Source organism: Ammospiza nelsoni, chromosome 4, assembly GCF_027579445.1.
Source record: "Ammospiza nelsoni isolate bAmmNel1 chromosome 4, bAmmNel1.pri, whole genome shotgun sequence".
NCBI classification, from domain to species: Eukaryota; Metazoa; Chordata; class Aves; order Passeriformes; family Passerellidae; genus Ammospiza; species Ammospiza nelsoni.
This window is the reverse complement of record NC_080636.1, coordinates 26,027,925-26,055,384: the sequence shown is the minus strand read 5'-3', so window position 1 is coordinate 26,055,384 and position 27,460 is coordinate 26,027,925. Positions and strand designations below refer to the sequence as shown.

The window sequence follows — 27,460 nt, the reverse complement described above, 5'->3', positions numbered from 1 at the left end:
AAGATCATAACTAATTAGATTTGTAATCCAAAACAACATGAATTGTATTTGAAGTACCTACCTCCTGTCTGCTCAGCTTCATTTCCTTATTAATGGTTTTATAAATTAAAGCATTTTATTTGTCACATATTTTGCCTCTTAAAATGAGGCCATTTTGTCCTGGCAGTTATAACACCATGTATGTTGATACTATAGAAGAAGTGCCAAATACAGGAATATACTGCTGTATTTTACGGAGTAGCTAATTTTATATTTTACATTTTATTATACTCAAGGGCTTGGCTATTATCTAGGTTGTGAATTCTCTTGCAGCTACTTTTAAGCCAGGCCAATGATATTTGAGAGGAAAGGCTAATCCTCTTTTTAGGTGGAGATATTTATAGAAGAGTGAGGGTTAAAGAGAAAATATATTGCCTGAAAACATTTTTAATGCGTTATTATTTGCATCTTTGCACTGTCCTCAAAAAATGGATTTTAATTTCTCATAAAATTAATTATAAACACTGCATTTGATAGCTGTAGTGAATTAAATCAGTGCAGGTTTGTTTTGCACATTAATACCCTTAAGCAGTTCATATGGCACCAGCCAATCTTTTGTGTGCTGCAGCTCAGAGCAGACATGGCCTGACTGCTCTGGGCTTTGAGCAAGGGCATGTCTCTGAGAACAGCAGCCCCCACAACCTGGCATCACTTACTAATTTTCCTTTTTCACTTTATGTCTCTCCCAAACAGACTTTATCACCATTTGTTCAGGATTTCAGCAGCTTTACAGGTAGTGTTTATTAGGAAAGTGCTCATCTCTGAGAGAACACCTAAATTAAGACTCTTCCCTCTTTTGTGTCTAACTGCATTTATCAGTTTGGAGTAGGCCTGGTAAAATATTTGCTGTCTCCCCTAGGACCTTAATTTACCTTCCTGATACATTTATTGCACAGAAATGGCACAGATTTCCTCATCCTACGCCCCTCTGATTTTTGGTTCAATAACTGTTTCACTGATATAACGAATCAACATCAATATAAATGAAATGAGAGTAAGGTTAGTTTTAAGCAGCTAAAACTTGTATTTTGTCCTTCAGTATTAGCTGTTCTCAGCATGCTCAAAATTAATAGTAAGTAAGTTGGACATCTGCAGCAAAGTACAGATTTAATTACTGTTCCTTTTAAAATTTTATCATTAGAGAGAATTTCTTTTTAATAAATGGCTTTTTAATTAAGTTCAGGACCTGAAAAACACACATAATGTGGTATGTACAAAATTTATGGTGATATGACATATACTAAAGTATGTTAAAATATTAGGACTCAGAACTATTTTAGATCTATAATATATATAGATTTATAAAATAAATATATTTTATGTACCTGTATATAAAAACATACTGTAAAATAATCTGTACTGCTCAAATATATTCCAGCTATATAACTTAAATTGCAGTGGTTTTTAAAAGTCTTTTTCCTTCTTCTTTCAAAAATACAAGTAAGTGTTGTAATTGTATATGTCCATCTGGTGTTCCTTGCAAAGTATAAATGGCAAGAAATGTGCTAAAAATCTAGAATTTCAGGGGAAAAGCAAATATTATGATATTATGCAAACTCAAGCACTAACTTCCAGAGAATGCAGGTTAAGTATGTGCTGCTTCAGTGGAGTGTATCTAACTGGCTACACTGAAACAACAGGAGTTACATGGCCCAGCTGAGAAAAGCTTGTGAGGATTTTCATTCTGGTTACTCATTGTAGGATATCTCTGCATATCTTTTACAGCGTGTAGAAGAGAAAGCTGAGCTAGTAAATACAGAAAAATTCCCTTCTCATTTGATGCCTACCCTCTAAAAGCAAATAAAGAAGGAAATACTTGTAAAAACTTGTCTATATTATTATTGGATGAAGTGATCCTTAGAGTGTGTATATAAATTTATTTGAAATACCTCTTGATCAAAAGTACTTCAGTGCTACTCTCTGTCACTAAATTCGTTTGTCACTTGATTTTTGTCTCCCAGTATGTTTGGGCCAACTATAATAGTGTTACTAATACACACTAGAGATAAGCTTTGGTGAGACTGGAGCTCTTTTAAAAGTAAGACATCGTAAAAAAAATTAAAAACCATTTTATTTAGAAGTCCAATTTTTATGCAGATGAGGTTTACAGTGAAAGAGTAACAATTTCAAAATATTGGAAGATATTTGCACTTCTGATATGGGAGAAAAAGAGGATTTACTCAGATTTAGTAGGCAGAACAGAGCCTGTAAAATAGAAGACAATAAAATCATCCAATATCTATTTATACCAGGATGGTAAGAGATGGTGTGCTGCCTAGAAAATATGTAACCCATACACTGCAGTGCCTTTCAGCTTTAAAATTAAACATTTGTTAAATATTGGCTAATCATTTTTATTTGTTCTTTTGATAGTGTTAATGAGATTAAATAGTTATTAAAAATACTAATATATTTAAATAGTTGCCATATCATTTCAGAAATCTGAATTTGATCAAGACTCTGCTTCAATTAAGTCGTCTTTGAAAAAAGCTTAGCGGGCTTTGCACTACAAAATGCTTATTTAGTTCTTCAAAGTGCTGTACTTGATAGCTGCAATCAATTACAGCATCTAAAGCTTGTGTTGAAATTCAGGCCTGTGAGGGCAGTTGTGACTCCACCATGTGGAGTTTATATACTTCAACTACTGATTACAGGAGCCAATGCTCATATATTTAAATCTGAGTCCATGTTCAGCACTTGTGTGTTTCTGCTGTTTTTTTTTTTAACAAACTCTCTACAGAGATCAGTTCTACCTGAATTATGTCCTCCTCTTCCCTGTGTATTAAATGGAAGAAATTATGAATAATTGCTTGATTTATTTTTGCAAAGTTCTTGTATATTTTTAGGGTCTAAAAATATAAAGGGAGTGCCAAATTGGTTCTCATGAGTCTTAAAATGCTCACTGCTAAATCTTTTGCCACTGATGCGTGGAAGAAATATTTTTGTAGGATTTTCAAAATTATCACCTAATAAAATACTACCTTATAATTTTTTCTGTAGTGAAATAAAGTGTAGCTTTTTATTTCACTATATAGATGACATGGATTTTTCTCATTTAGAACAATGCAGTCTGTTTTTTTGGCCGGACCTGTTTAGTAAGACAAGTAGGACAGTCTATTGAGTACTAGTGTAAATTGGCCACTTGTTGCCATGATGGGTTGTCCTCAGAAGAACACAATAACTGACTCTTTAAGGAAATCCATGAAGGTGTTTAGAGGAAAGCCAAAACTCCATAATTCCAAAACATGGGATTATGGCAAGGCAAAAGCAATCCACAAACTATTAAAATTTTACTGCTATAAAAGATGTAAACAACTGTATAGCAATTTTCCTTAATAACACTCTCAGCTATATTGCCAAAATTGAGGTAGTACAAAGTAAAAGTCTCCACTTAAATTAACTTTCAAGATCATACTAAAAATAAAATATTCTGCATTGAATACAGCTTTTCTTGTGTTCCACCTCTAGGATTTTCTTCCATGGATATTGCATGAATAAATGGTTAGTAAATCAAATGTTAAATGGATCAGTTCTTGTTTGTGAATTGGTTGGAGGTAAGTGAGTTTGTCTGCCAGTGTCTGCACCACAGAAAACCTTCTCTGTGTAAGAAGTGGTGAAATAAATCTTTATGTTGAAGACAAAGATTATTCTTCCCCTTATCCTCTTGCAATTGCAGCAGTGCCTAGCAAAGTGGCATCCTCTGCTGTAGCAGTATAAAAATGTGTGGTCTCACTAAAACCAAAATTTTGGATGCTCCAAACCAGCTCTTCACACCTTGTGATGGTATGCTCAGTCCCCCTGCCTTGACATAAAGAATTGCCCTAATCAAAGGTGGGTTTGTGTCTGAACGTTGGAAAAGAGACGGACGTCTGTGCCAAGGTATTGCTGAAGGTAAGTTACACTTCCTAACACCTAACTCTGCTGAAGAACATGCTCCTTCCAACACACAAAAAATTCTGCTGTGAGGCCATGTCATGATACAAGAACAGAAGTCTCCAAAGCAACATGGTGTCATTTTTCTGCTAGTGAAAATCTGAGAAGAATTAAGAGGTAGCATAAAATACTAGGAAAGGATGATTTAAATCAGAGCTTCCATTCCTGACATCATGACATAAGAATCTGAACATGAAATTCAGTACAATAAATTATTAACAGTTCCTTAAATAACTCAAAGACACATTACATGTCTAGCATCTTACTTGGGAAAGCTGGAGAAAGGAGAAGCAAAAGAAGCAACAGAATGTATTGGTTTAAGATTTTGGAGCTCTGGGAGAGATTTCCAGAGAATCTTGCCTGAACAGGGAATAAAAGTAATGAGAGACACTGCTAATGCCAGAAATGTTAGAGCTAAGGGCATCCAATCACTTATTAAAAATGGATAAGGGGAAAAAAAAGAATAATCCAGTATTTTACCAGGTATACTGGCACCAGGCTGGCACTGTCCCATACACCAGCCTCAGAGTGCTGCAGGTTTGCACATTGACCCAAAGGGATTTTTCCCTTTCTCTTAGGAAGCAGGTGGCTTCAGAAAATGAAAATAGCTCCTGGCAGGAGTACTTGACAGAAACTGAAGAAACATGATCTTCAGGTAGATAATAATTAACAGTGACACTCAACTTCCTTGGGATATTTGAAAAGAAATTCAGTGAAATGTTACCATGGAGTCAAATGTGTTTGTGCATGTAGTTCTTGGGTGAAAGGATGAAAGAGTTATTTGGTTTGTAATATTACACATTTTTCCTACTGTGAACAATTAAAAGACGTGCCTTTTGAGGCAGCAGACATAACAACAACGCCCAGTTTTAGAGGTCAGAAGGCTTTGGAGTACTCTCTGTCTGCACAAGTTCATAGCACACATTGTTCTTTAAACTGTGGGGACATAACAGCTGAAAGGTACTGGACAAAATAGCCAAAGGGATTACTGAGTTTATCATAGAAACAATACAATAACAGAGACATAGTGAAGTGATAATGCTTTGTTACCTGGTCTAAAACCACTCCAGTGTATTATGTGCATGTTTCCCTTGTTTATTCATCTGTAAAGCCAAATGGTTAACCTTGGTTTATTTCTCCTCAGCTCTGCTGAGGCTGAACATTGCATCAATGACAAACTGCTGTGTACATGGGTGCAAGCAAACAGGTTATTTAGAGCTGTTATGATTGTTCCAATTTCTGTTTAAAGAAGCCAGTAAAATTTCATAGCTGAGCCTGAACAGAAATATTAACTCTGGACTGAAAACAGAAAAGCTGTTTGGGGAACAGGAGCCATGAGGGAAAGGAAGCATTTAAATCATCCTTGAGATATGGTTAAAGACCCTGACTAATTTGTGAAGAACTCAGACTCTGGTTGCAGCATAATTGGTCTTGTTTTTCTTGTTCAAGACATGCGAGGCCAATGCTCTGTCTTCAGCCAAGAAAATGAAACTCACGGGTCACAACCCATGTGAGAGCTTTGGTGATACTGTCTTCATGCTCTTTACAGCACAGATGCTAAATTAAGGTAATATGCTACAGTTTCTTTTCTGCTTGTGAGACTAGATTGGAACCGTGCTCAAATTTCTGAATGCTGAATTTTACCTAGAAGTATTTTCTGCAGTGCTTTCTCTTGTTTAGTTTCTTACAAGGCCTATATGTCACCTGGAATATGAAAAAATTGATGCTTACATGAATTAAAGGTAATCTATAGGCTGACAGAAGCATATTTATTACCATGAGGAAAGTGACCACAGATGCAAGTTTAGTGCAATAACCGCCATCTATTGCAGGAAGAAAATTTTAATGTATCTTCATTTTATCTTCTGCTCATTTGTTATTTTTGTCTTTGGTTAGAGCTTTCTTGTGGGATGGGGACATTACATGTGTTTTTACTCACAACTACAGGCCAAAGTCTGTTCACCAGATGTGTCTAAACAGCTGCCTTTTCTTGGGAAAAACATGGTGCATCAGCTTGAGCAGTGAAAAAGACCTGACTGCTCAGCATCTCTTCCTGCATGCAGCTGGTGATGCCAATGCTGTCAGTGTTTATGGGCCCATCTGGCAAAACTTGGCCTTGCTGCACCCTGAGACCCTATACTCAGGCATTCAGATAATATTAAAATAATTTATGCAAATCTACAAATATCTCCTTTGTATTCTCTACCAAATATCACATTTCTTCAAATGATTCAAAATTTTAAATTCCCATTGTCCTAAAGAGAAATTTTAGAAGGAAGGAAGTGTTTGTGTGAGCTGTGACTGATTACCAGGTGAGAGCCAAAATGAAGAACTCTTTTATAGTTTTAACACACTCAGAAGAGTTGGAAGAAAGAGGCATTAGGCTTCGTTAGCTATGGCTGTAGCTGTTAAAGGTAGTGTTGCTGCTCTGTGGAAAATCCTTGGGTGTGTTGTGGTTGACTAAATTAAGTATATGCTGACTCATACATGAGAAACCAGGAGAAAAGCACAGGAAAGTGGCACTGATTCCACCTGCACTTCTGCCAGCACAGACAGATTAAAATGCCCAACATACCGTAGGCCATAAAGGACTGTCCCATCTGGATGAAGTCGGATCATTCGGTTTTTCACTGTCACCCCATGGACAAATGATTTCTTGTCATTTTGGAAATACGTGTCCGGCACCCAGAGCTGGTCGGCCACTCTGTTGTCCAGAGTTAAGTTCAAAGGTATTCCAGAATAAGAGAGCCTTTTGTCCCTCCAGGACTGCTGAAAGTACATGGTCAAGGTGTAGTCCTAGGGAAGAAACAAGAAGGGCTTTTTGTATTTTCATACTGATTGACTGACCAGAAGTTTAGTTTTGGATGAATCTCAGTAACTGAATATCAGTAGCAATAGGAAATTCAAGGATCATCAAGGCATTGTTACCACTAGGCACGATCATGAATCTTGGCCTGTTCATACTAGTGTCAAACTTGACACTTAACAGTGGCAGTGACAACACCAGGCTTTCATGATCTCTAGACTCAGAGGGAATAATAGATGGCACATTTGGGTCTCCAGCTTGTGGATCAAACTTGGTTTCTAATTTTTCTTTTTTTAAATGTGAAGAGAGCAGTGTTTAGCTGAGCTCAGACAAATAGCATTGCATAAGACTTAGGATATTTTTCTGATATTCCCTCCTTCTGATATTCCCTCCCTTCACCCTGAAAGATTCCCCCCACAATCCAGAAAGGCCTAGCCCTCCTCAGAAAGAACAAATACAAGCTCAGAACATAATGGATAACTTCCCATTCCGCCTCTGCTGGAGTTGCCATATGTAATGACTCCAGATAGCCAGGCATATCTTGTCTCAGCCTGGGAAATGTGGTGCTTTCTGTCCTTGCCAATTGGATTTTACTGTACAGAAAATCAACAACTTGGCTATCATGTTATAACTCCAGTGAAACACCATTTATGCAGCCTTTCAGCTTTCATTTTGTCTGAAAAGAAATTGTTCTAAAGGCTTGTAGTCTGATTTACTCTCGTGTATATGTCTTTCTGGGAAATTGATGATTTTAAAGGTAGTCAATTTTTTCAAGTGGAAAAACGCATGTACTTTGTAGCTCATGGAGTTCTTAAAAGATGAGTAGAACAGCAGTATGTGGACTATTAGTTTTCTCTTCTTCATCTCCTCCCCCAGCCCTGTTTTCAAGTGACAGGTCACTTTGTCACACGTTTTTATGGTAGAAGTGCATCAAAATCATAGCTATTACTGAAAAAATTGGTCTGGTCAGGAGTAAGATTTTCTTTTATGTGACAAAAACCTTACCTCTGTCATTGTCACAAATCCTAGCCTGGACTCTAATTCTTGAAGAAACAGCATAAAAGCTGTCTGATACAATTTGCACTCTTCATCTATAGTGGCTTCTTAAGACTGTATCATTGCCATGAAATCAAAGCAGAGTTGCTTTTCAAAAAGACTTTTTACCTGAAGAGTCACCATCCAACAGAGCTATAATACAGACTTGCCAGTGAAAGTTGTTAATAAAAATACTGTTCTTCTTTGTCCTGGGCCAGTAGTTTTCTTTGGGTTTTTTCTTTATGGGTGAAATATCATGATTGATGATCAGTGGTTATATACAACACAACAATTACATCCACTGCGAGCACAGACCCCAGATTTGCAAGGATTTCATAGATATGCCCCTTTTCAGGCTTGAATTAGGTTACTACCCACAACAGACACAAGAGGCTGTATGCTGAAGGTTTGTTCAGTTTTTTGCTGGCCTGGGCCACTAGGAGGAGGTCAGAACATCTTTCCTTTTCAGACCATGCTGGTCAAGCCTGGAACTAAAAAGTCATGCAGTGAGATATATGCCGCATTTTGCTGAGTAGGTGATTTAATTTAAATAGGGGTACAGAGCAACAGGACTACTAAGGAGGCAAATTTTTGAATGTAAAACTTGAATAGAGGTGGGTTAGAAGCATCACTTAAAGAGAAGTTTACCCTTAGCTCTTCTTACACATATACAAAAACCAGTTGGGAATTAGATGAGAGAAATCAAAAATTAAAAACAAAACCAAAAATCAGCCAAACATGAAAATACAAAATAAAACTCCCACCCAACACCACAAATACCCCATAAGCCCCCATCACTATTCTGGTGCAGTTTTTATACGTTTTATCTGTTTCCTAACCTGCCCTATTTCAAATCTCTTTAGGTAGAAAACTTCCATAGATGACTGATAAAATTCAAACCCTCAGTGCTGCACCTGCTATCCTCTACATCTTCTGCCTGATCCAGCAGAGTGTATGTAGCCTGCAGCACAGATGGAACCGAAATTTTGATTATACATAATTATCTTTTCTCCTTCTTGCCTTTCTTTATATTTTCCCTAGGCCTTAAGGCTGCTTTTGTGGAATTGTAATACTGCTCTATAGAAAACCAAACAATTGAGAATGGTGTCTATGCAATGGCTCTCATAGCTCAATCAAGAGAAGAATAGCCACAGTAAGCTACAAGAGATCTTAAAGGATGTGATCAAGTGAAAGATAAAGAAATTCTGTCTCTTGGCTATGACTACTAGAAGAAGTTGAGTTGCTATTTTTAGCATCATAGTCTGTTAAAAAAAAAATTGTTTCATCCAGCAGTTGTGCTTTACACAAAATGCTGCTGTTGGCAACACCACAGTAGAGAGTGTGATCCTCTGGTCTGCAATTGTGCTGTACTATGGAGAAGTATGTGGCAAGCCTGCAAGTGTTAATGAAGAAAAAAACTCTGAGCTTCATCCTAAAGGAATCTCAGGGTTTCCTAACTGAACAAATTATCTATTTTTTTTCCATTCCTCATACGTGGGGGTATTACTCATTCGGTATTTAAATAAGAAAAATAGTCTGATGTTACATTGTGAGAGTCCCTGTTGCAGTAAGTTCATATTTTAAAAAGTACAGTCAAAGACTGTTTTAATGAAAAGCAAATTACAGCTGCAATATAATAACCCCAATTTTGTAGTTATAAAATTTCTAATTGTTTTTTTTAATGGAATACAGCCTTACCCTTCTTATCTCTCATCAGCGAAGTATTAAATGTTGGCAAACCATATGGCTAGCCACATCTTGGGGGTTCTTGTATAATTTTTTATATTGTACAGTGGTGTGAGTGAAGTGAGGATTTAATGACTACTTGTCTTCTACCCTGTAAAATATGCTGAGGATTTTGTGCTTTCAAGCTCTAGACTATATGAATAATTTCTGAATCTGTCACATCTGTAGTGGTAATTGGCTGCAGAATTTTTTTAGCTTCTTATGAAAGCTTCCCAAGATCTCAAGTATAAGTCTAGATATGAAAATAAATCACACTGTATTTAACTTTCATATTTAAAAAATTCTATTCATGAGTTTAAGAAGCAGGAACCAATGTAAAATTAAAAAAGAGAATCTGTTTCTGCAGCTAACTGTTCTTTCAAATGATTTTTTTTAAAAACAATTCATGTTCTATAGAAACACACTAAACAGTTTTTTTCCCCTGAACTTTACTTTTCATAATTTAAAAAATCTGTAATTCTGCAGAAAAATCATGATATTTCAGTAGATTTAATAGTGCTGTTTATGCATCTGATCTACTTTCCCTTTTTCCATGAAAAAAATTGATTTACTAGTATGAGATCTTTTTCTCTTAGTAATTGTGCAAATTTCTTATTTCTTTGTATCAAACCAGAAATTTGTATATGTGTGTATGTAGATGTGTACTATAACTTATAAGTAAATCTGTATCAGTGCTTTAATAAAGTGCATTAGGTTGCTAAGACAAATACATGCTAGTCCTAGTTAAGAGAAGTTCTGTGAAAATGTAAGCGAAACTAGTCTATTTTACTCAAAATTGAAAGCTCTTTCATAGTCTGAATTTAAGAAACCTAATAGATAAATACTGGCACGAAGCCTCACAGTATAAATTTCTCAGTAAAGAAAATCAAGAATAATTGAAGAATATTGTACTTGAGGTCAGATGAACAATTTAGAGAGCCAGTAAGGAACAGACTGAAGAGTCACCATACAATAATAATACCTTTTTAAATTCTATTTTTCCCCTATTCTTTTATTTTTTTGGTGGAATAAAAATAGATAATGTAAGGGCAAGAACAGATTTTTTTTCCTTTCCTGTTAAACCTCTGTAGATCTCTGAAACTAGAAGAGATATGTTAAAATAACTGAAGAATTTGGATTTGCTGGTAATTTCTACTCTGTGATTTACCAGTTCAGTACAGCAGAATATAATGTGGAATACATTGTTATATTATAATCTAACCTTCTGAGAGACACAGAACTAGAACTTCACCATGTTTATCAACTGAATTATGGATTCTGGCAGAATAAAAGATGAGTTCACATGTCTGCTGTACTGCTAGTTGTTTCTTCTTTCACAAAGTCCATATTTTAAGGAGAAAATAGGGAATCTTTTAATGTGCAATGTTCAGCTTGGTGGTCTAAAAGACCTTTCGTTTTTCCCTTTTCCAAGGTGGCCTTAATCTAAGCTCTGTTATCATTTAATGAACTGAACAGCAGGTTAGTACACTGTGATATATTTAAGTATATAACTGGATATCAAAGCACACTCTGAAAGTCTTAACAGCTAAAAATAAATAATGTGGATGCAGTTATTAGCAAAAATTAGCAAATCAAATACTATTTTGTGAATATTTAGCTGTTCTAGGTAGATATCAGACATTAGCTCTCTACATAAGTTTGCACATGAAGGCACTGTGCAGCAAAATTAATACATGAAGTGCACCAATATCATACTTCTAATAGACAGCAGTGTATATTGGTAGTTGTGGGATGAACACTGTAAACCCAAACAATCTTAAATTTAAATTTTATCCTTGGGAACCACCCACTAATACAATATCTGGCAGCCTCACAAAAAATGAGATGCAATGACATTCAGATACATTATAACAATCAAGACAAATGTAACTGGAATTGCAATTTAAAATTAAACATGGAGTATTAATCAGAATATTAATATTGACAGCAATAATGCCATAAATGCAAAAAAGCAATATATGTAAATGCTGCAAACTCTTGTTAATTGGGAAAGAGTGTTTTCCATGTTTATCTAATAGAAGAATAGGAAGGGCAGAGTTTTGAAAGAATGGCGAATATATAAATTTGCAAATTGTAAAAAATTGTACTCATTCCTATGTGGCAAGAGTGCTAATGTATCAGAAGCAGCTGTCAGTTGTTCAGCAAGTTAATTGTCCTACTTTGGAACTCCAAGGGAAGGTCCATATCCTCACCTGCAGAAGAGCTATTTTATGGTAGGAAGACACAAATGGTGATGTGGGATTTTGGGTTTATGTTTGGAATTTGTGTGTGTTTTTATTTTCTTATTTCTTTGTGGGCTGTTTTTGGTCCTCCCCCACCTCTTGCATGCCCCTGATGCTCAATTCCAGATACTGCACAGTAATTAGTGGAAAAATTTTTTTGCTAAAATTAAGGAGGAAGAATATACTGGTTCTACTCATATTCTTTTCTAAGAATGTCAGGGGAGCTGCATCTCTTTATTAAGTCTCCAGTCCAGCCAAGCAAGGAAGCCAGGGAATTAGGGGGCACAGTACTGGACTAGTTGTACTTGCCTTTCTTTCTAAGGACACAGTTCAGAGTTCCTGTGGATGTTTTCAGTGAAGACTGACATAGCATATGTTACCCAGTTTCTTCTCTTCTATCCAAATTAGTGGGAAGATGGGAGAAGGAGCATGTGCTCAAATTATTCTGTATTCCCTGGCCCGGTTCACAGGAGGCCATGGTTCTTGTCAGCTGCACTTCTGTTAGGGAAAATGGAAGAGAAAGCTAGGACTCCATGACAATAGGACAAACACCTTCTATTTCCCACACAGGAGCTGTTCGATGTTCTTTAACAGGATCAGAATTTTCACACAGCAAACTTCAGTTTTGCAGAGAGCATGTTTTCCACCAGAAAATTACAGATTGTTTAGAGATGTGAGATTTTTGTAGGAGAAAAAGTTGTGTGAGGTATTGTTAGGCCAAGTGCCAGATCCTATGCTTTGGTTAAACAGCCCTAGGCTGTGCAACAGGCTGGGGGCTGAGTGGTTGGAAAGTGGCCCAGCAGAAAAGGACCTGGGGATGTGGCTGAACATGAGCCAGATGTGCCCAGGTGGCCAAGAAGGCAAGCGGCATCCTGGCCTATGTCAAGAATAGTGTGGCCAGCAGAATCAGGACAGTGATTGTCCCCCTGCACTCAGCTGGTGAGGCTGCACCTCAAGTGCTGTGATCAGTCTTAAGCCCTTCACAGCAAGAAAGACATTGAGGTGCTGGAGGATTTCCAGAGAACAGCAACAAAACTGTTGAAGGGTCTGGAGTGTAAGTCGCAGGAGGAGCAGCTGAGGGACCTGGGCTTGTTTAAGCTGGAGAAAAGGAGTCTTGGTGGGACCTTATCTCTCTCTCTACAACTACCTGAAAGGAGTCAGTCTTTTCACCCAGTGAGCAACATGGGAAGCACTATGGAAGTTCAGGTTGGACGTCAGGAGGATTTTCTTCACAGAAAGGGTTGTTAAATATTGGAAAGGACTGTGCTGCAAGGTGGTGGGGTCAGGGTCACCATCCCTGGAGGTGTTCAAGAAGCTACCAGATGTGGCACTTAGTGCCTTGGTCTGGTTGACAAGGTGATGATCAATCAAAGGTTGGACAATGTGACCTCAGAGATCTTTTACAACCCAAATGATTCTGTGATTTTTTAATTTTGTTTCATCCAGCCTGGAGATGAAACATCAATACAAAGGAGTAGGACTGGGCATTTGGAAGAAAATTGTACTTCCCATCTTCTTGTGTGGACTATATGGAGATGGCTCTCTTACTGACTGGAGGATTGGCTCATGACTTGGGCATAGATGAGCTCTGAGTGTTTATCAGATGGAACGTCATGTGAGGACTAAAGCAAACTAAGCCAAAGATAGTTGGGAGGGTGCAGCACTTTCAAGTTCCCATTAAGGAAAAACATTGTAGAAGACTGAAGAATTAATTAAACACCACTTCCCTTGCTACCTATAAGCAAGATAATTGGAAAGCAGCCTGTTTTCTATCAATGGTTGTTGCTGAAACACTTGATTATATTTTTCCTTTGCAATTTCCATCTAGCTCAGCAGGGGTGAACTATGAGACCATTACAGTGTGCTGTGTATCTAAGGATGATGACACACTGCTAAGAGCTCAGTAGAACTTGTGGTGTCAGTGCACAGTGCTGCAGGTGAAGCTGAACTGATTGCAATCTTAGGAGCAGATGGGAGAGGTTTGTTGACTTTTGTCTTGAACCTACTAACAGTACTAGAAATCTTACAGGAACTGGACAGAAAGATAGAAAACAAGAAAGTGAGTATCAGCAATGGAAAATGAATTGGAGTCACAGGATGAAGAAGCTCATCGTGTGAAGTAAAAGAAAATCCCCACAAACCTTAATTCTGTGTTGAGCAGGGCCTTATCTTAAGCCAGACTTTAAAGTCAGAAATCAGAAATAAAGACAGCCAACCCTAGCTAGACTCTTTGGCTCCAGAAGATGCTTAACAATGTAGGAGGGAAGTATGAGGTTGGGCTAACTTTATAAAAACAGCAACTGATTTTTTTTTAATGCCTTTATATATTTATAACATTTATTTTTTATCCATTTAGAAGCAGGAGTTATTTCTACTTCTATGGGTCTGGTGATTGAAATCTATTTGATTCATCCTGCCTGGTTCTCAGCTGTCATTCTACTATATCAAGTCTCTTTAGTTTCAAGCAAAGCAGATGGAGGTCAAAGTGACATGTGATGAGTCGGTGTCTCTACCTGGAATAGAAACAGTAATTACATAGCTGCTGCCAGATCTTTACACTTGTGTATACCTTACTGGGTTTTTTTTTTTTGTGTGTGTGTGTGGGTATTTTTGGTGGTTTTTTGTTTTTTTTTAATTGGTTGGTTGCTTTGTAGCTTTGCATGTAACAACTACTTTTTTGTTTTTTCCCTAAATGCTCAGGACAACTTTGTTTTCATTGTTCATTAGACTTATGATTGAATAGTGTTCTATAAAATAGTCATGATTATGATGGCTTATGTGGCCAGAGATATTTTTCTTGTATATTTTTGGCACCTTGACTGCTTTACAGGATGCTAACCCATAAATCATAGGTCAGGCTGATATTCGCATTTTGCGCTGTATTTGGAAACCAGGGACAGAGGAACACCATGATATTTCTCCTTTATAATGACAGCCAAAGCAGAGGTATTTTGCACTTAAAGGGAATAACACTAAGGGTATTAGTGACACTGTCCTAGTGCAGTGCTGGTTGCAAAATCCTCTGGGAATTTCTAGTCCAATCTCCTGTCAGAAGCTGGACTGTCACCAACATGCCTCAGGTTGAGATATTCCTTTGTCTAGAAAATCTTGAAGACCCTCAAGAATGGGAATTCCACAACATCTGTGGGCAAACTCTTCCAGGGCAGCACTACCTTTTTCGTAAATATTTCCTGACAACCCTCCCTAAGTGCCGTTAGTAGTTGCTGCCCTTCACTATTTCGTCTGCCATTACTGAGAGTGGTTTTACTGCAATCTTCCCTTCAGGACATTGAAGGTTGCTATGAGGTTTTCCTTTGGCTTTTCTCCTTGCCAGCTGAAGCAAGGCAAGTTCCAATGTCTCTCCTGATAGGTTATGTGCTCAAGGCCCTGGCCACATTGATAGCTCTTCACTAGAGGAAAGAAATGGGAGACACTGTTGAAAGTGCAGCAGTACCATTACAGAATATGGGAAGGTAATAATTTCCCTCTGTGCTGCCCATATCCCTGCCAGTGTCACTTAGTATACAGTCTACACAATGAAAGTGCACTTTGTGGCTTGTATTCAGCTGCTGCTCAGTCCATGAGTTTTCCACCTGCTGAATTCAGAGTTTCCTGGCTGGACCTAGAGATGGGTATGTTTTTTGTTTTTCACGCCACCAGAAACCTTCTCAATGACATATTTTTCACCAGGGCTGGCAGCAGTTTTGACATTCTTATCAGTGAACTCCTAATTATCTTTTGACCCGTGTTGTATGTATCTTCATTTTACATTTAATGTAACTAGAGAAGCCTTTCTTGTTGCCCTGTTTCTTTTTACTGTCATGTGTAACTAGGATTTGAAGCAATATTTTTATATTTCACAGAACTAAAGACTCATTAAGGTTGGAAGGGTCTCATTGAGATTGAGAGAGCATTTGAAACATGGAAGTTTCAAATGAGGAGAGCCTCAGCTGCTCTCCTGAAATCCAGGGCTGTGATCCTGCTTTTAGTTGTTTTTCTCTCCTCTCAGATTACTGAATTCTACCATTTCATTGTCATTGCAACTAAGGCTGTCTCTGACTTTCTTATTTCAGACAAAGTTTTTTATTCTTGTAACTACAAGGTGTAGCAGATCATGTTTTCTTGTTAGCTTCTCAGTTACCAGGAAGCTGTCACCAGTGTGTTCAAGAAGTCTTCCAGATTTCCTGAGCCCTCCTGCATCATCCTTCTGGCAGATACAGTAGTGGTTAGTGTCCCATGAGGAACAGGACCTGTGCACATGAGACTTCTAGTTGTTGGAAGAAAGTCTCATCTGCATTTTCTTCCTGGTCAGGATGTCTATAGTAAATACTCACAATACAAGGCCAAACAATATTGTTTTGTCTGCTAATCTTGATCCATAAACTGTTTGGGTTCTGATCCATCCCAAAGCAGAGCTCCAAGTATTCCAGCTGTTTTCTCACATAGAGGGCAGCTCCATTTCCTCTCATTTTCAGCCAGTTGACCAGTAATTCTTCTTTCTGGTTTCCCTGCCAGTTCTGTTGCCTTGTTTCCTCCTCCTGTATGCTCCCATCTGTATTTTAGTTCATGAAGGGGCTTCTGTGTTAGCCTGGCAGTTCTGCTGGTGAAATTCTGGCCTTCTTGCATGACACTGTGGATTGTTCCTGGTTTTCTTAAAAATTCAGCCTCATCTCTTTCTGCTTGATGACTGCTTGCTGGGAAATTTTACTTATCAATTACCCAAATAAGCCAAATTCTACTGTCCTGATGTCCTGAGTCCAACTCCACTGCTCACTGTCTCAGCTATCCTCCAGATCCTGAATTCTGTCATCTTGGGATCACTGCAAACCAAATGTGCTGTAAATACTAGCTTTTCATCTGGGATGTTTCAACAAAAGGCAGCTTGAGGAAAAACCCTTCATGCGATTTCTCATGAGCTGCATAATTTAAATATTATTAAGCTGCTTACATGATAATCTAACATCACAGCTGGTGAGTATACAACACTGAGGTAGACTCTCTGTGGAAAATTTGCTTTTGGCTTTTGCAGGGAATCAGATTGCCTTTAAATGCATGTATTGTTGACACTAAATCCTCAGAGCAGAATGCAGAGCAGAATGCAGAGTGTTGATAGTAAAGGACTTTGTTTTATTTTTATTTTAACAGCATAATCAGTTGGATAACTAATGGCACTGGCCAATTCAATATGATTAATCTGATTAAAACCCTACATATGCAGTGCTTTTGCCAGTCTCATGGGAACCAACATTTCAAAATACTGCATAGTATGTGGAGACATTTTAGGAGATGAAAAAAAAAAAGAGCAAATAACTCATCAGTCAGTTGGAATGCATCTGATTAATACTCTTGAGTACTGACTAGGATATGGAGGTGCAGGCTCTCTTTTCTGCAAAATATGTAACTAAGGAGAACATGGGATTAGTAATTATCTGAGGAATTGAGTAGCTTAGTGCAAAAGATTGGGATTGGTGCCAATATACTGAAAATCCGGGAGAATGTCTTCATGTAAATGACTTTATTTATAACGCAAACCTCAAAATCAGTTTTATTTAATGCTTGGAACAGTAAAACCTCTCTCTGAGACTGAAATTTCAGAAGGCTTCTGCCTCAGTGAAGCCCAAGACAATTGCTACTTCCATTCCTTCCTGTGTGACCACACACATTTGAATAACTAGTTAGGAAGTGGAAGGAACACAGATTAGAGAAGAACTTTGTCATTACTATTTTTGCATGGTGTTTTTCTGTGTAGGTAAATTCCTTGATCCTGTCTCCACCACCAATGGCTATCCAAGCATTGGTTCTGTGGCAGGAAAGGACAACTAAGAGTGATGGATGAAGCCAAAGCAGCTTTGCAGAGCAGCTCACAGCAGCTGTGAAACTACAGCTCTGGAGTGGAATTTACAGTCCCAAGAACGAGGCAGGGAAAACTAAAGGATCTTGTGAAAGATCACAGGAGACATGTACCACTGTCCTCAGTCAATGCAATTTTCATGTTTTCTAGTCAGAGGAGGCCTGAGTGAATCAGAATGAGTTAGCAGTGTGCTGCCAGGCATGGGGCTACAGCTGAGAGCAGGTTTGGTAGCTGGGTACAGCTGTTCTACAGTGTCAAGTCGGAGTGACAGAAGCAGCTCAGTTCTATTGCCAGGGTTGCACCAACCCTTCTCAAACGACTGTGACACCCAAGCACCTCATGGATTGGCATCTATCTACTCTCTTATATTTGCTAGGTAAGTTGATATTTGCTACGTTAGTGTTTTCACAGTATTAAAATACTGCAGGAGCTCAGCAGCAGCCAGTCAACTGTTTCAGTATTACCTTGGCTCTGTTAGCTCGTTTATTAGCTTGGGGGAAAAAAATAGAGATTATACAGAATGCTGAGGTGCTGTTGTGAAGTTTGTCCAGCATGGTGACCTCTGAGAGGGGCAGATGGAACCTTGCTGGCAGAAGCATGGAGTTACTTTGTTGAGTTGTTGTCTGGGTTTTTTCACATGTCCCTGTGCTTCTGAAATATTAATTTTTGATCCATCTTGAAAGGTCATCAGAAGTACACATAGCAGCTCTTTTGCACACAGCTTCACTTCCCATCGTGCTTTCTAGAGACAGCTGTGTCACACTACAAAGGATAAAGTTAAAACACCTATGTGACCCATACTTGATGATCACTGATGCACATGACATAAACCTGGTGTGTCCTGAATTTATTGCAACTGATAAGATATATGCTAGAGGGACTATTGAGGGCTGAGGGATCTTAAATCCATGGGTTGTTGGCCAAGCAATATTTTCTTCTGAAGCTTTAATTTCTGAAGTCATTGTAAAGCCTTAACTGTGTCAACTAAAAGTCCACATGAATATTTTTCCATTTAGAAACAAACAAACTGCTGTTTGTTCCTGTAAGTTTTCACTGTTTCACAAATTAAGACAACTTCAGTCCAAGAGAGGAATGGAAATTCACTGTGTTTTCGTAGTGAAACAAGGATTGTTCCTATGAATTTATTCCTCCTTCTACAAATATGACTGCTTTTCTGTTTCTTAATGCCTCTACTGTGTAGTAAGACTAATTTCCCACTGAAATAGACTTGGATTTAGTCAGAGATGTTCTACATGCAGCTGGCCAAACTGTGAAGGTTAGGTTCGTGACACTACTGTTCAAAGCTGAAGTGTGGTATTTTCTCATCTACAGCTTTTTGTAGGACTGGTTTAACTTCTTGCAGAGCTAATCACAGGTGCTGTTATCAGAGCACCATGAAGTGTAGAGGTCCAGAAGGCTTGGCCATTCTGAAGACAGTGCTCATAAATGAGATGTTTGAGGACACAAATGGAAGCCAGTGTCAGTGAAGCATCACTCCTATAGAGCAGTAAACTATGGGACAGATATAAGCTCTTCTCCTCTTGCCACCTACAAAGACTCTGTGGCAAGAAAGGGGTGGTAGTGAGAAACAGACTAGGGGAAACTCCTGGGACAGGAGATCAGGTGTTTGGAAGTTTTGGTGCGTGGCAGAGGTGGCCAAGTCATGCCACTGTTCCTGGTATGCGCAACAGTGTAGGTGATGGGAAGGATGTTGTCTTTGTGGTAATGGTGGTGAATCTTGCTGATCTTCAGTATGATAAAATAGCTCTGGCTATTGGCTCCTAAGCAGACTTAAGACCCTCACAGGTAATGAGACAAGTGAAGCTACAGCACAAAGTAGGATGCAGCAGCACCATGCCATGCAGCATAAAATCTTGGAAGCAACATGGCAAGTGCTTTCAGTTAAGGTTCCTGATGATATGGTGATAGGTGATAGGTTCCTGATGGGTGAAGTCAAGTATGGGTTTAGTAAAATGAACATTTTCCATATTTTTCCTGTTATTTGCCTTAACCACACAAACATTGATTAAATCATTACAGAACCAATGGGTTTGCATCAGTAGACACCGAATGCTAAGAGATAAACATGCTGGTCATAGGACTCTCCAGATGGATATGTTTTATCTGAATGACTTTGTAGTTTTTCACTTGTTTATAGCAGGAATGGCTTTTAGATCTGTTTATAGCAGGAATGGCTTTTAGATCTGTTTCTAATAATAAAAAATTAACTGAGCTACAAAAATAAGTTATCCTCCTGCTTGCTTTCAGCTAATTACAGCATCTTAAGGCATCTCAGGATAGTAGAACATCTGTTCCCTGAAGATTGACCCTTCTCAGACAATAATTATAGAGCTAATGAGTGGAGTGGAGAATGGAATTTAGGAAACAAGGGACAGCTCTGCCTTTCTGTTCTCACCTTAGCACATTCCTTTCACTAAACTGACTTCCTAACATAGCCTACAGCAAACTTTCCAGATGCAATAGTCCATTTTCTTTGGAAAAGGATAGAAAATCAGATAGTAGCTCTGGAACTTGAACACCTTGCTCTAACAATTGGTGTTAGCAGATCATCAGAAGCAGATAGTACTGCCTCCTTTTCCAACCACTCTGAACCCTAGAGCACAATACCAGAAACAGATATCCAGCATTCACTAGTGTTGTTGCAGGGAGATCTCCTATAATTTCTCATAATTTGAGTGATATAAATTACTCTTCTGGTATGCTTTTCAGTTTGCTATTTTTAGTGATAGAAGTGACACCTAATTTGCACTTGTTAAAACAGGCTTACGAAAGTGTGTTGTAAATAAATCTTGGGAGGAATATAAATTAGCATGGTGCAGGGCAAAATAGCTTCCCTTTTGTGGGTCAGAATGAAAATAATGTTGGGGGAGGGGGGTGGAGATTGCTCCACTTCTCTATGTTAGAGAATTCTTGTACCTTTTTATATAGTATTGGATGCTGGCTACAGTGGAGACAGGACTTTAAATGGTCACCAAGTCTTAGCATGAGAGCCCTCTTGTTCTAAGACAGCCAGATGAATGTTAACTCTTAGGTGTCCTCTAGATTAGTGATAAAACAGACAAAAAATGTTGGCTTATTGAACAGTGAAATAGCTGCAGATGAGTAAGATCTTTGTGGCTTCTGCAAGAAATATGTATATAGGTAATGTAATCCTACTAATGTGTAGAGGACATTGTGTAGAGGACAGGATGGGAGAGGATGTGTAGAGGACAGGATGGGAGAATAGTTTGATTTTGGCTACAGCAAAATGAAGTTCAGTAGGCTTAATGGGTACCATTTGTGGTCTGCTGCAATGGTAGCCACCACAGTTTTATGACATGGATAATGCTTTTACGTCTCAGCTGCAGGGGCAACCATGATAGCCTAGTCCCTGCCCAGCACTTGTTTTTTATCATATATCCTCTTCTATATCACCAATCTGATGTTTGGGATATCTGTGATGGGGATATCTGTTATGTTAAAGATTAGTGTTCTGTGTGAGAACAGTGTTTTTATTTCTCCCTTTTTGTATTTGCAGGAAAAATTCTTGTTCTTTAATCCTGATTTCAGTCAGTTTTTAATCGTATTCTGTCTTCAAATTCTGTCTGCAAAGATTGCTTGTCATAAAGATACCTATTTTCTATGGTATCAATGTAGATTCAGCATTAGGTGTCAGTTCAATACTGGGTGAACTGTTTAAATCTCTCTCCAAGCCTTTTCCTTCTTCATTTCATGGAGAGTCAAAGTCTAGCAACTGAAAGGTAATCACTATGGTTACAGCATCTAGTTCTAGCAACAAATCCAAGATTTAAGTCTGAAAGCTTGTAGCAAAATATATATATTTGAGACACCCCAGACATTTGGGATCATGTTAGCAAGCGTTAAAACAGACATTGACAGTTTGAGATAATTCCATTGCAATGTTCTGCTTGCAAGACAATGGTCTGCAATTATAAGTGGACTGTTTACATAGAGATGTAAGAATACTTACTAGTTTAAAATGCAGCTCAAAGCAATATTGGGTTTTCAAACTCAGACATCTAAGATTTAATCACTGCCTAGTTTGAAGTCTGTGTCAACACTGTCAGCCAGAAGAAAGAATGAAACTTGGATCCTTCCCAGCTGCAAATATTACGAAGACATCACTGAGCCATTTTTAGGCATTACAAGAGCAGATGACTTTATGGCCCAGGTGGCTGATATTTCATGTGTTGAGGTCCCTCACCCCAATTAGTAACTAATTTCTATCCATCTGTTCACAGATGGCAGAAAATCACTGATCTACCACAGTTCTCTCTGACAGACAGGTATCCATCTATAAGCCAAATTAACAACCCAAGACCAGAATTGCCCAGGGAGATTTCTTGAGATGATATCAGTGCCTGAACACTGCTAGTGCAGGACTAGTGGCTCTTCCCAGAGACAAGTCTAATGGGAAAATCTAGATAAATAATGCTTTTAAGCTGGCAAATGTCTCTTCTGACTGTGGCTCAGGCATAGGAATGAATCTAGATAGAGAATGTCTAATCTGGACCATTCTATAGTACAGGATAGGGTACAGGATTGTGCTTTATGCTTAATGGATGGGGGAAAAAGGGGGAGAGTTCTGAGAGAACTGAATTTCTAACCTGACTACTAACTAGTGTAGGGCAAGAGATTCTACATCCCAGACGGGTTTTGTTATTGAATTATCAGAATGGAACCACTTGCTAATCTCAAAGGGCTTATTATCCTACCACTTTTCATAACATCTTACAGTATATTTGTTCATTCTGGAGAAAAGAAGACTTTGGGATGATGTGATTGGAGCCTTCAGTATCTGAAGGCAGCCTACAAGGAAGATGGAGAGAGGCTTTTTACAAAAAACGTGGAGTGACAGGACAAGGGAATGAGTACAAACTGAAAGAAAGTTTAGATTAGATATTATCAAAAAAATTCTTTACTGTGAGGCTGGTGAGGTACTGGAACAGGTTGCTCAGAGAAGTTGTGGATCCCTGGCAGTGTTCAAGGCAAGGTTGGCTGGGGCTTTTAGGAGCCTCCCCTAGTGAGAGGTGTTTCACCCAATTCAGGAGTGTTGGAACTAGATGGTCTTTGAGGTCCCTTCCAATCCAAGCCATTCTATGGTTTTATTACTTACTCTCTACATACTTTTTCATACCGAAGTGCAAAACTAATTACAATTTTTAATCAAATCTTTAAGCAAAGCCCATTCAGTTATAAATAGCACACCATATTTTTTCATTTGATATATGACTTTTTCAATTTTATGGTACTGATTTCTGAGTCTTTGAGGAAACCGTAATCTTATATAACATTTAACTGCAAGTAACTTTTCTATTTAGTGACTCATAATTGTGGTTTATTTTTGTCCTGAATCTATTAAATATAATATTAGATGTAGAATATTCTCTGGCAAGTCTTTGAACTTTACACCTAAGTCAACTGTATCACAACTAGCTAGTACATATTTACCATGGGATTTGTTTGTTTGTTTTGGTAAATAAATTAGGATGTGGCAGCTGCTGCTGCTCTCACTTGACCTTTATATTGAGGATGTTTAAAAGGATGCATTGTTTCAGATTAAGTTTCATTTGTATATGAGATCTGAGATTGATACCTCCTTTTACCCTAGAGTTTGTTTTGTTTTGCTTAGAGGATTCTCAAGAATTATGTAAATTGTGTGGTGAGTCTTTTTTTTTTTTGTTTGGTTTCTGTTTTAATACCTTGACAAAATCAGAAACAGCTGGAGATGAAATAAAATGCAACATATGCTTAGCAATTGTAGATCAATGTAATTTCTTGTTTATTCTGTGACTGATTCCCTAGATAAAAGAAATCTGGTGGACCTCGGCTATCTAATGTTCAATAAAACATCTTTGATTACATCATGTAAATGGATGAAAATGGGAATTAGAACAAAAGAAGTGTCATGGTTCAACCCCAGCTGGCATTATGCATCATACAGCCACCTGGTTACTCTCCCTACCTCTCCCAGCAGGATGGGTCCAAGAGAATTGAAAGGGTAAAAGTGAGAATACACATGGGTTGAGATAAGAACAGCTTAATAACAGAAATAAAACAACATTAGTAATAAATTGTAGTGAAAATCTAAATCACAAAGAGAGAGAGAGAGAGATAAAACCCAAGGAAGACAAATGATGAAAATGAAAGCAATTGCTGAGCACCAGTTGACCATTGCTCAGCCAGGGCCTCAGCACTGGCACCCTGGCCACTTCTGCCCTGGTTCAGGGCTGAGCATGGCACCACATGGAATGGAATGGAATGGAATGGAATGGAATGGAATGGAATGGAATGGAATGGAATGGAATGGAATGGAATGGAATGAAATGGAATGGAATGGAATGGAATATTCCTTGGGTCAGCTGGGGTCAGCTGTCCTGGATGTGCTCCCTCCCAACCCCTTGTGCATCCCCAGCCTCCTCACTGGTGCTGTGGGATGAGGAGCTGAGGAGGCCTTGCCTCTCTGGAAGCACTGCTCAGCAATAACCACAATGTCCCTGTCTGATCAGCACTGCACAAACCCAAACCACAGCCCCACACTGGGCAACTGTGAAGAGAATTAACTCCACTCCAGCCAAACTCAGAAAAAACAGTAGAGTGGTTAAGATTCTGGTTTAGAGGGGCTGTGCCAGTACAGTATGGTGAACACAGAAAGTCATACGCCAAGGGAGATTACAGGCAGAAATACTCAAAGGATGAGATTTGGGACTAATTTTTATTTTCTCTTATATTTTTTTCTGCCACTACAAAAATCAAAATGTAACAAAGAAATTTGCAGCTGAAATTAAAGTAAGGAGCCACTGTTACATCAGAGAGCATCAGAATATCACAATGATCATCTTGAGTGCTGGGGTAGTAAAAGTGGGATTATATTCAATACTGAAAAGGAAGAGACAAACTATAAGGAAATATTTTATAAGACGAGACCTTGTTGGGGAACGGCATGAAAAAAAAGATGAAAGAGCTGAATACTTATCTATCTGATATGTCACTTGAGCATCAAGAAATAGCAGCATCAGAAGGAAGCATGAGGTATTTGGGGTTTGTTGCCTGGGGGAGGGAGGTTTGTCTTTTTTTTTTTTTTTTTTTGAAGTCAGTAGACAAATGGAAAAGAACTTTGGATCACCCAAAAGTGAATACTTAATGAAAGTTCCTTGAAAATAGTTTTATTCAAATGATACCTCATATTTGTTTTGTTTCACTTTTTTTAAACTACTTCATTAAATAGAAATGAATATACTATAAAATACGATCTTATAAATCAGGCTGTTGACACAGTATGTTTTTTACACTGGAGAGGTCAAAATTAATAAATTGTGAGAAGAATTAATAAATAATTATTTTTAAAATAATTTCTGTTGTGAAAGCCCTCCTCAAAGTTCTACTTACATGATTCAAAGTGTGTGGGTGTTCGGCCTCTTTCTAAGGTACACCTACCAGTTTTTATATGAATTACAGAATCATACAATTTGGAGGGAAGCTCCAGAAAACCTCCTCCAGCTCACAGCATATCCAATGAGATCAGGCTTCTTGGGGCCTCATGCATCTGAGTTCTGATATCTCCAAGAATGGAAACTCCACAACCTCCCTGGACAACTGTTCTGGTGCTTCATAGTCCTAACAGGGGAAATCTTCATTCTTATGTTCAGTCAGAATCTCTCACATACCAATTTTTGCCCCTTGTCTCTCATCTAATGCCTATGTGTGTAAGATAAATACAAAAAAGCTCATGTATTGAACTAAAAATTTCAGTAGAGCTAATTATGATTATGATTATTAATTATATTAGATGATGATACTGAATTTCAAATTCTTCTTATATATTCCTGCATGATGTTTTAACATTTGTTTTTGAACAGGAAATGTCTCATTGTTTAAAAGCATGTTAAAGTAGAATTATGTTTGACAATAAGATAACAGGTTTTTTAAAAGTTTCAACTGTACTGTCATTATCTGTAAAATAATTTTTTTCCACTGAGTTAATATTTGAAATTTTTGGCTGAAATGCTTAGCTTTAAACATCTACACAAGAAAATCAAGTAGATCAAAGGGCTTCTCTAATTTGTTAAATCTTCACTTACAAATGAAGAAAAAGTTGTCACAGGCATGTGTTGAGTTGGTGATTTTAAACCTTGACCTGGTGGGGAAAATCTCTCTCTCATTCAAGTGTAGGAAATGACTTTCATTCACATATGATATTTTCCGAGGTAATCCCCTGTATTATTTTACCCTGTAATATTCTAGTAATAGCACCTGTGTGTGCCTATGCTGTTTCTCTTTTTAACTTAAAGTGTTTGGGAAAAATACTGAGAAATAATTTTTTTTAGCCATGAAATGCTATCATGTGTCAGCAGAAAAATGACAGAAATGGAGCTCATGAAGAATTAATCTAGAACATTTTACTTTGATTGAATTCTTATTAATAAAAAGAAAATAATAGTGAGAACTTTGAGTCACTTTGAGTAACAGCTATTAAAAGTCAGATGTGTTTTACTTTGTTTTAGACTCTTGTCGAATTCCCAAGTGTGAAAAAAACTGAGGGATGAGGAGGAAAGGAAAGAAAAACAACCTTTGTAGTATACTTGTACCAAAGAAATGTTGGGAATCAAATATTGTATTTGTATGCTTATAGAGATGCACAGGTGATTTGCAACTATATTGAGCATTTCCTTTAGCTGGTGTAGATGTTTGCAAATCTCGTGTAGATGTTTGCAAATAATTTTTCTTTCTGGCCAATGTACTGTGTATAAAGGAATAATAGTGCAGCTCAAATAGTAAATCTATAGGAATGCTTCAGTGTGTATCTTGGCATAAGAATTGGCTTTCAGCTAAGCCTTTTGTAATCATCTGAAATCTTAGACAGAGGAAGATCTGACATTTGATTTTAGAATACCAGTTCATTTCTCTTTCTTTTCTGTAAGGCATATCATATTTCTTTAATAAAAAAAGAAACATCTCCCTAACAGAAGACACTGATATTACGATAAAGGATCATAATAGAAGCCATAGGGACAAAGACAGTGTTTGCATTAATTTCTCATCTGTTTGCAAATTTTTTTTTAATACCAATTTTTAATTTAATGTGGCTGTTTTGTATGGCTATGACAAATAAGACACTTCCTATTCAAGCCATGGTGCTCCTGGCTCTCTGCATCTCCTGAGCATGTGCTATAAAGCCACTGAGGAATGAAAATAAAACTGGACCCTGTACAAATTCTGAACACAGTGCATCCTGCCTCTTGCATTTTTCTGTAAACACACTGCTTTGGTTAGATCAACAGACAGCCTGGCTTTTCACCAGGCTTGCAGAGCTTCTTCAATCAGACTGCAAGGAGGGTGGGGTGGTTAAGGCAATACAACATTTGTAAGGGCAAAGAGAATGTAAAATTGCCAGCAGAGATGCTGGGAAAGAGGAAGAGAGTATGCAGAAAAAAAACGAAAGATCTTATTTCAATCCTGGGAAAATCTGGAAGAAGTTGTTACAGGAGAAAATCAGAAGCTCTATTGTAAATTTATCAAGATGTTAGTGTCATATAATAATTTTTTCTGAGCCTCTTCATTTTTATACCTGGTTAGTTTAAAATACTGAATTGCTCTGTTAGAACTTCACAAGCTCTTTATATATACTTCAGATATGTATAAACACACAATTTGATCATCTGAACTTTGACATTAATTTTCTCAGGTACTTTCTGTAACTTTTTGATTGCAGTGTCCTCTCAGGAAGAATATTCAGCTTGATTTAGAACAAAACTTTGTCTGCTGCCATTCAATCCTATGTTATTACTGAGCGTGCCATTCCTTGTT

At 37.8% G+C, this 27,460-nt stretch overlaps 1 protein-coding gene across 1 annotated transcript in view; it reads right to left on the bottom strand.

Annotated features, from left to right (window-relative positions):
- Positions 1-27,460, bottom strand: part of GABRB1 (gamma-aminobutyric acid type A receptor subunit beta1) — a 114,736-nt gene that overhangs the window by 46,949 nt on the left and 40,327 nt on the right. Inside the window, exon 4 of the mRNA XM_059471316.1 lies at positions 6,548-6,768. Within this exon, the coding sequence (XP_059327299.1) occupies positions 6,548-6,768 (221 nt within the window). The remainder of the gene's footprint in view (positions 1-6,547; positions 6,769-27,460) is intronic.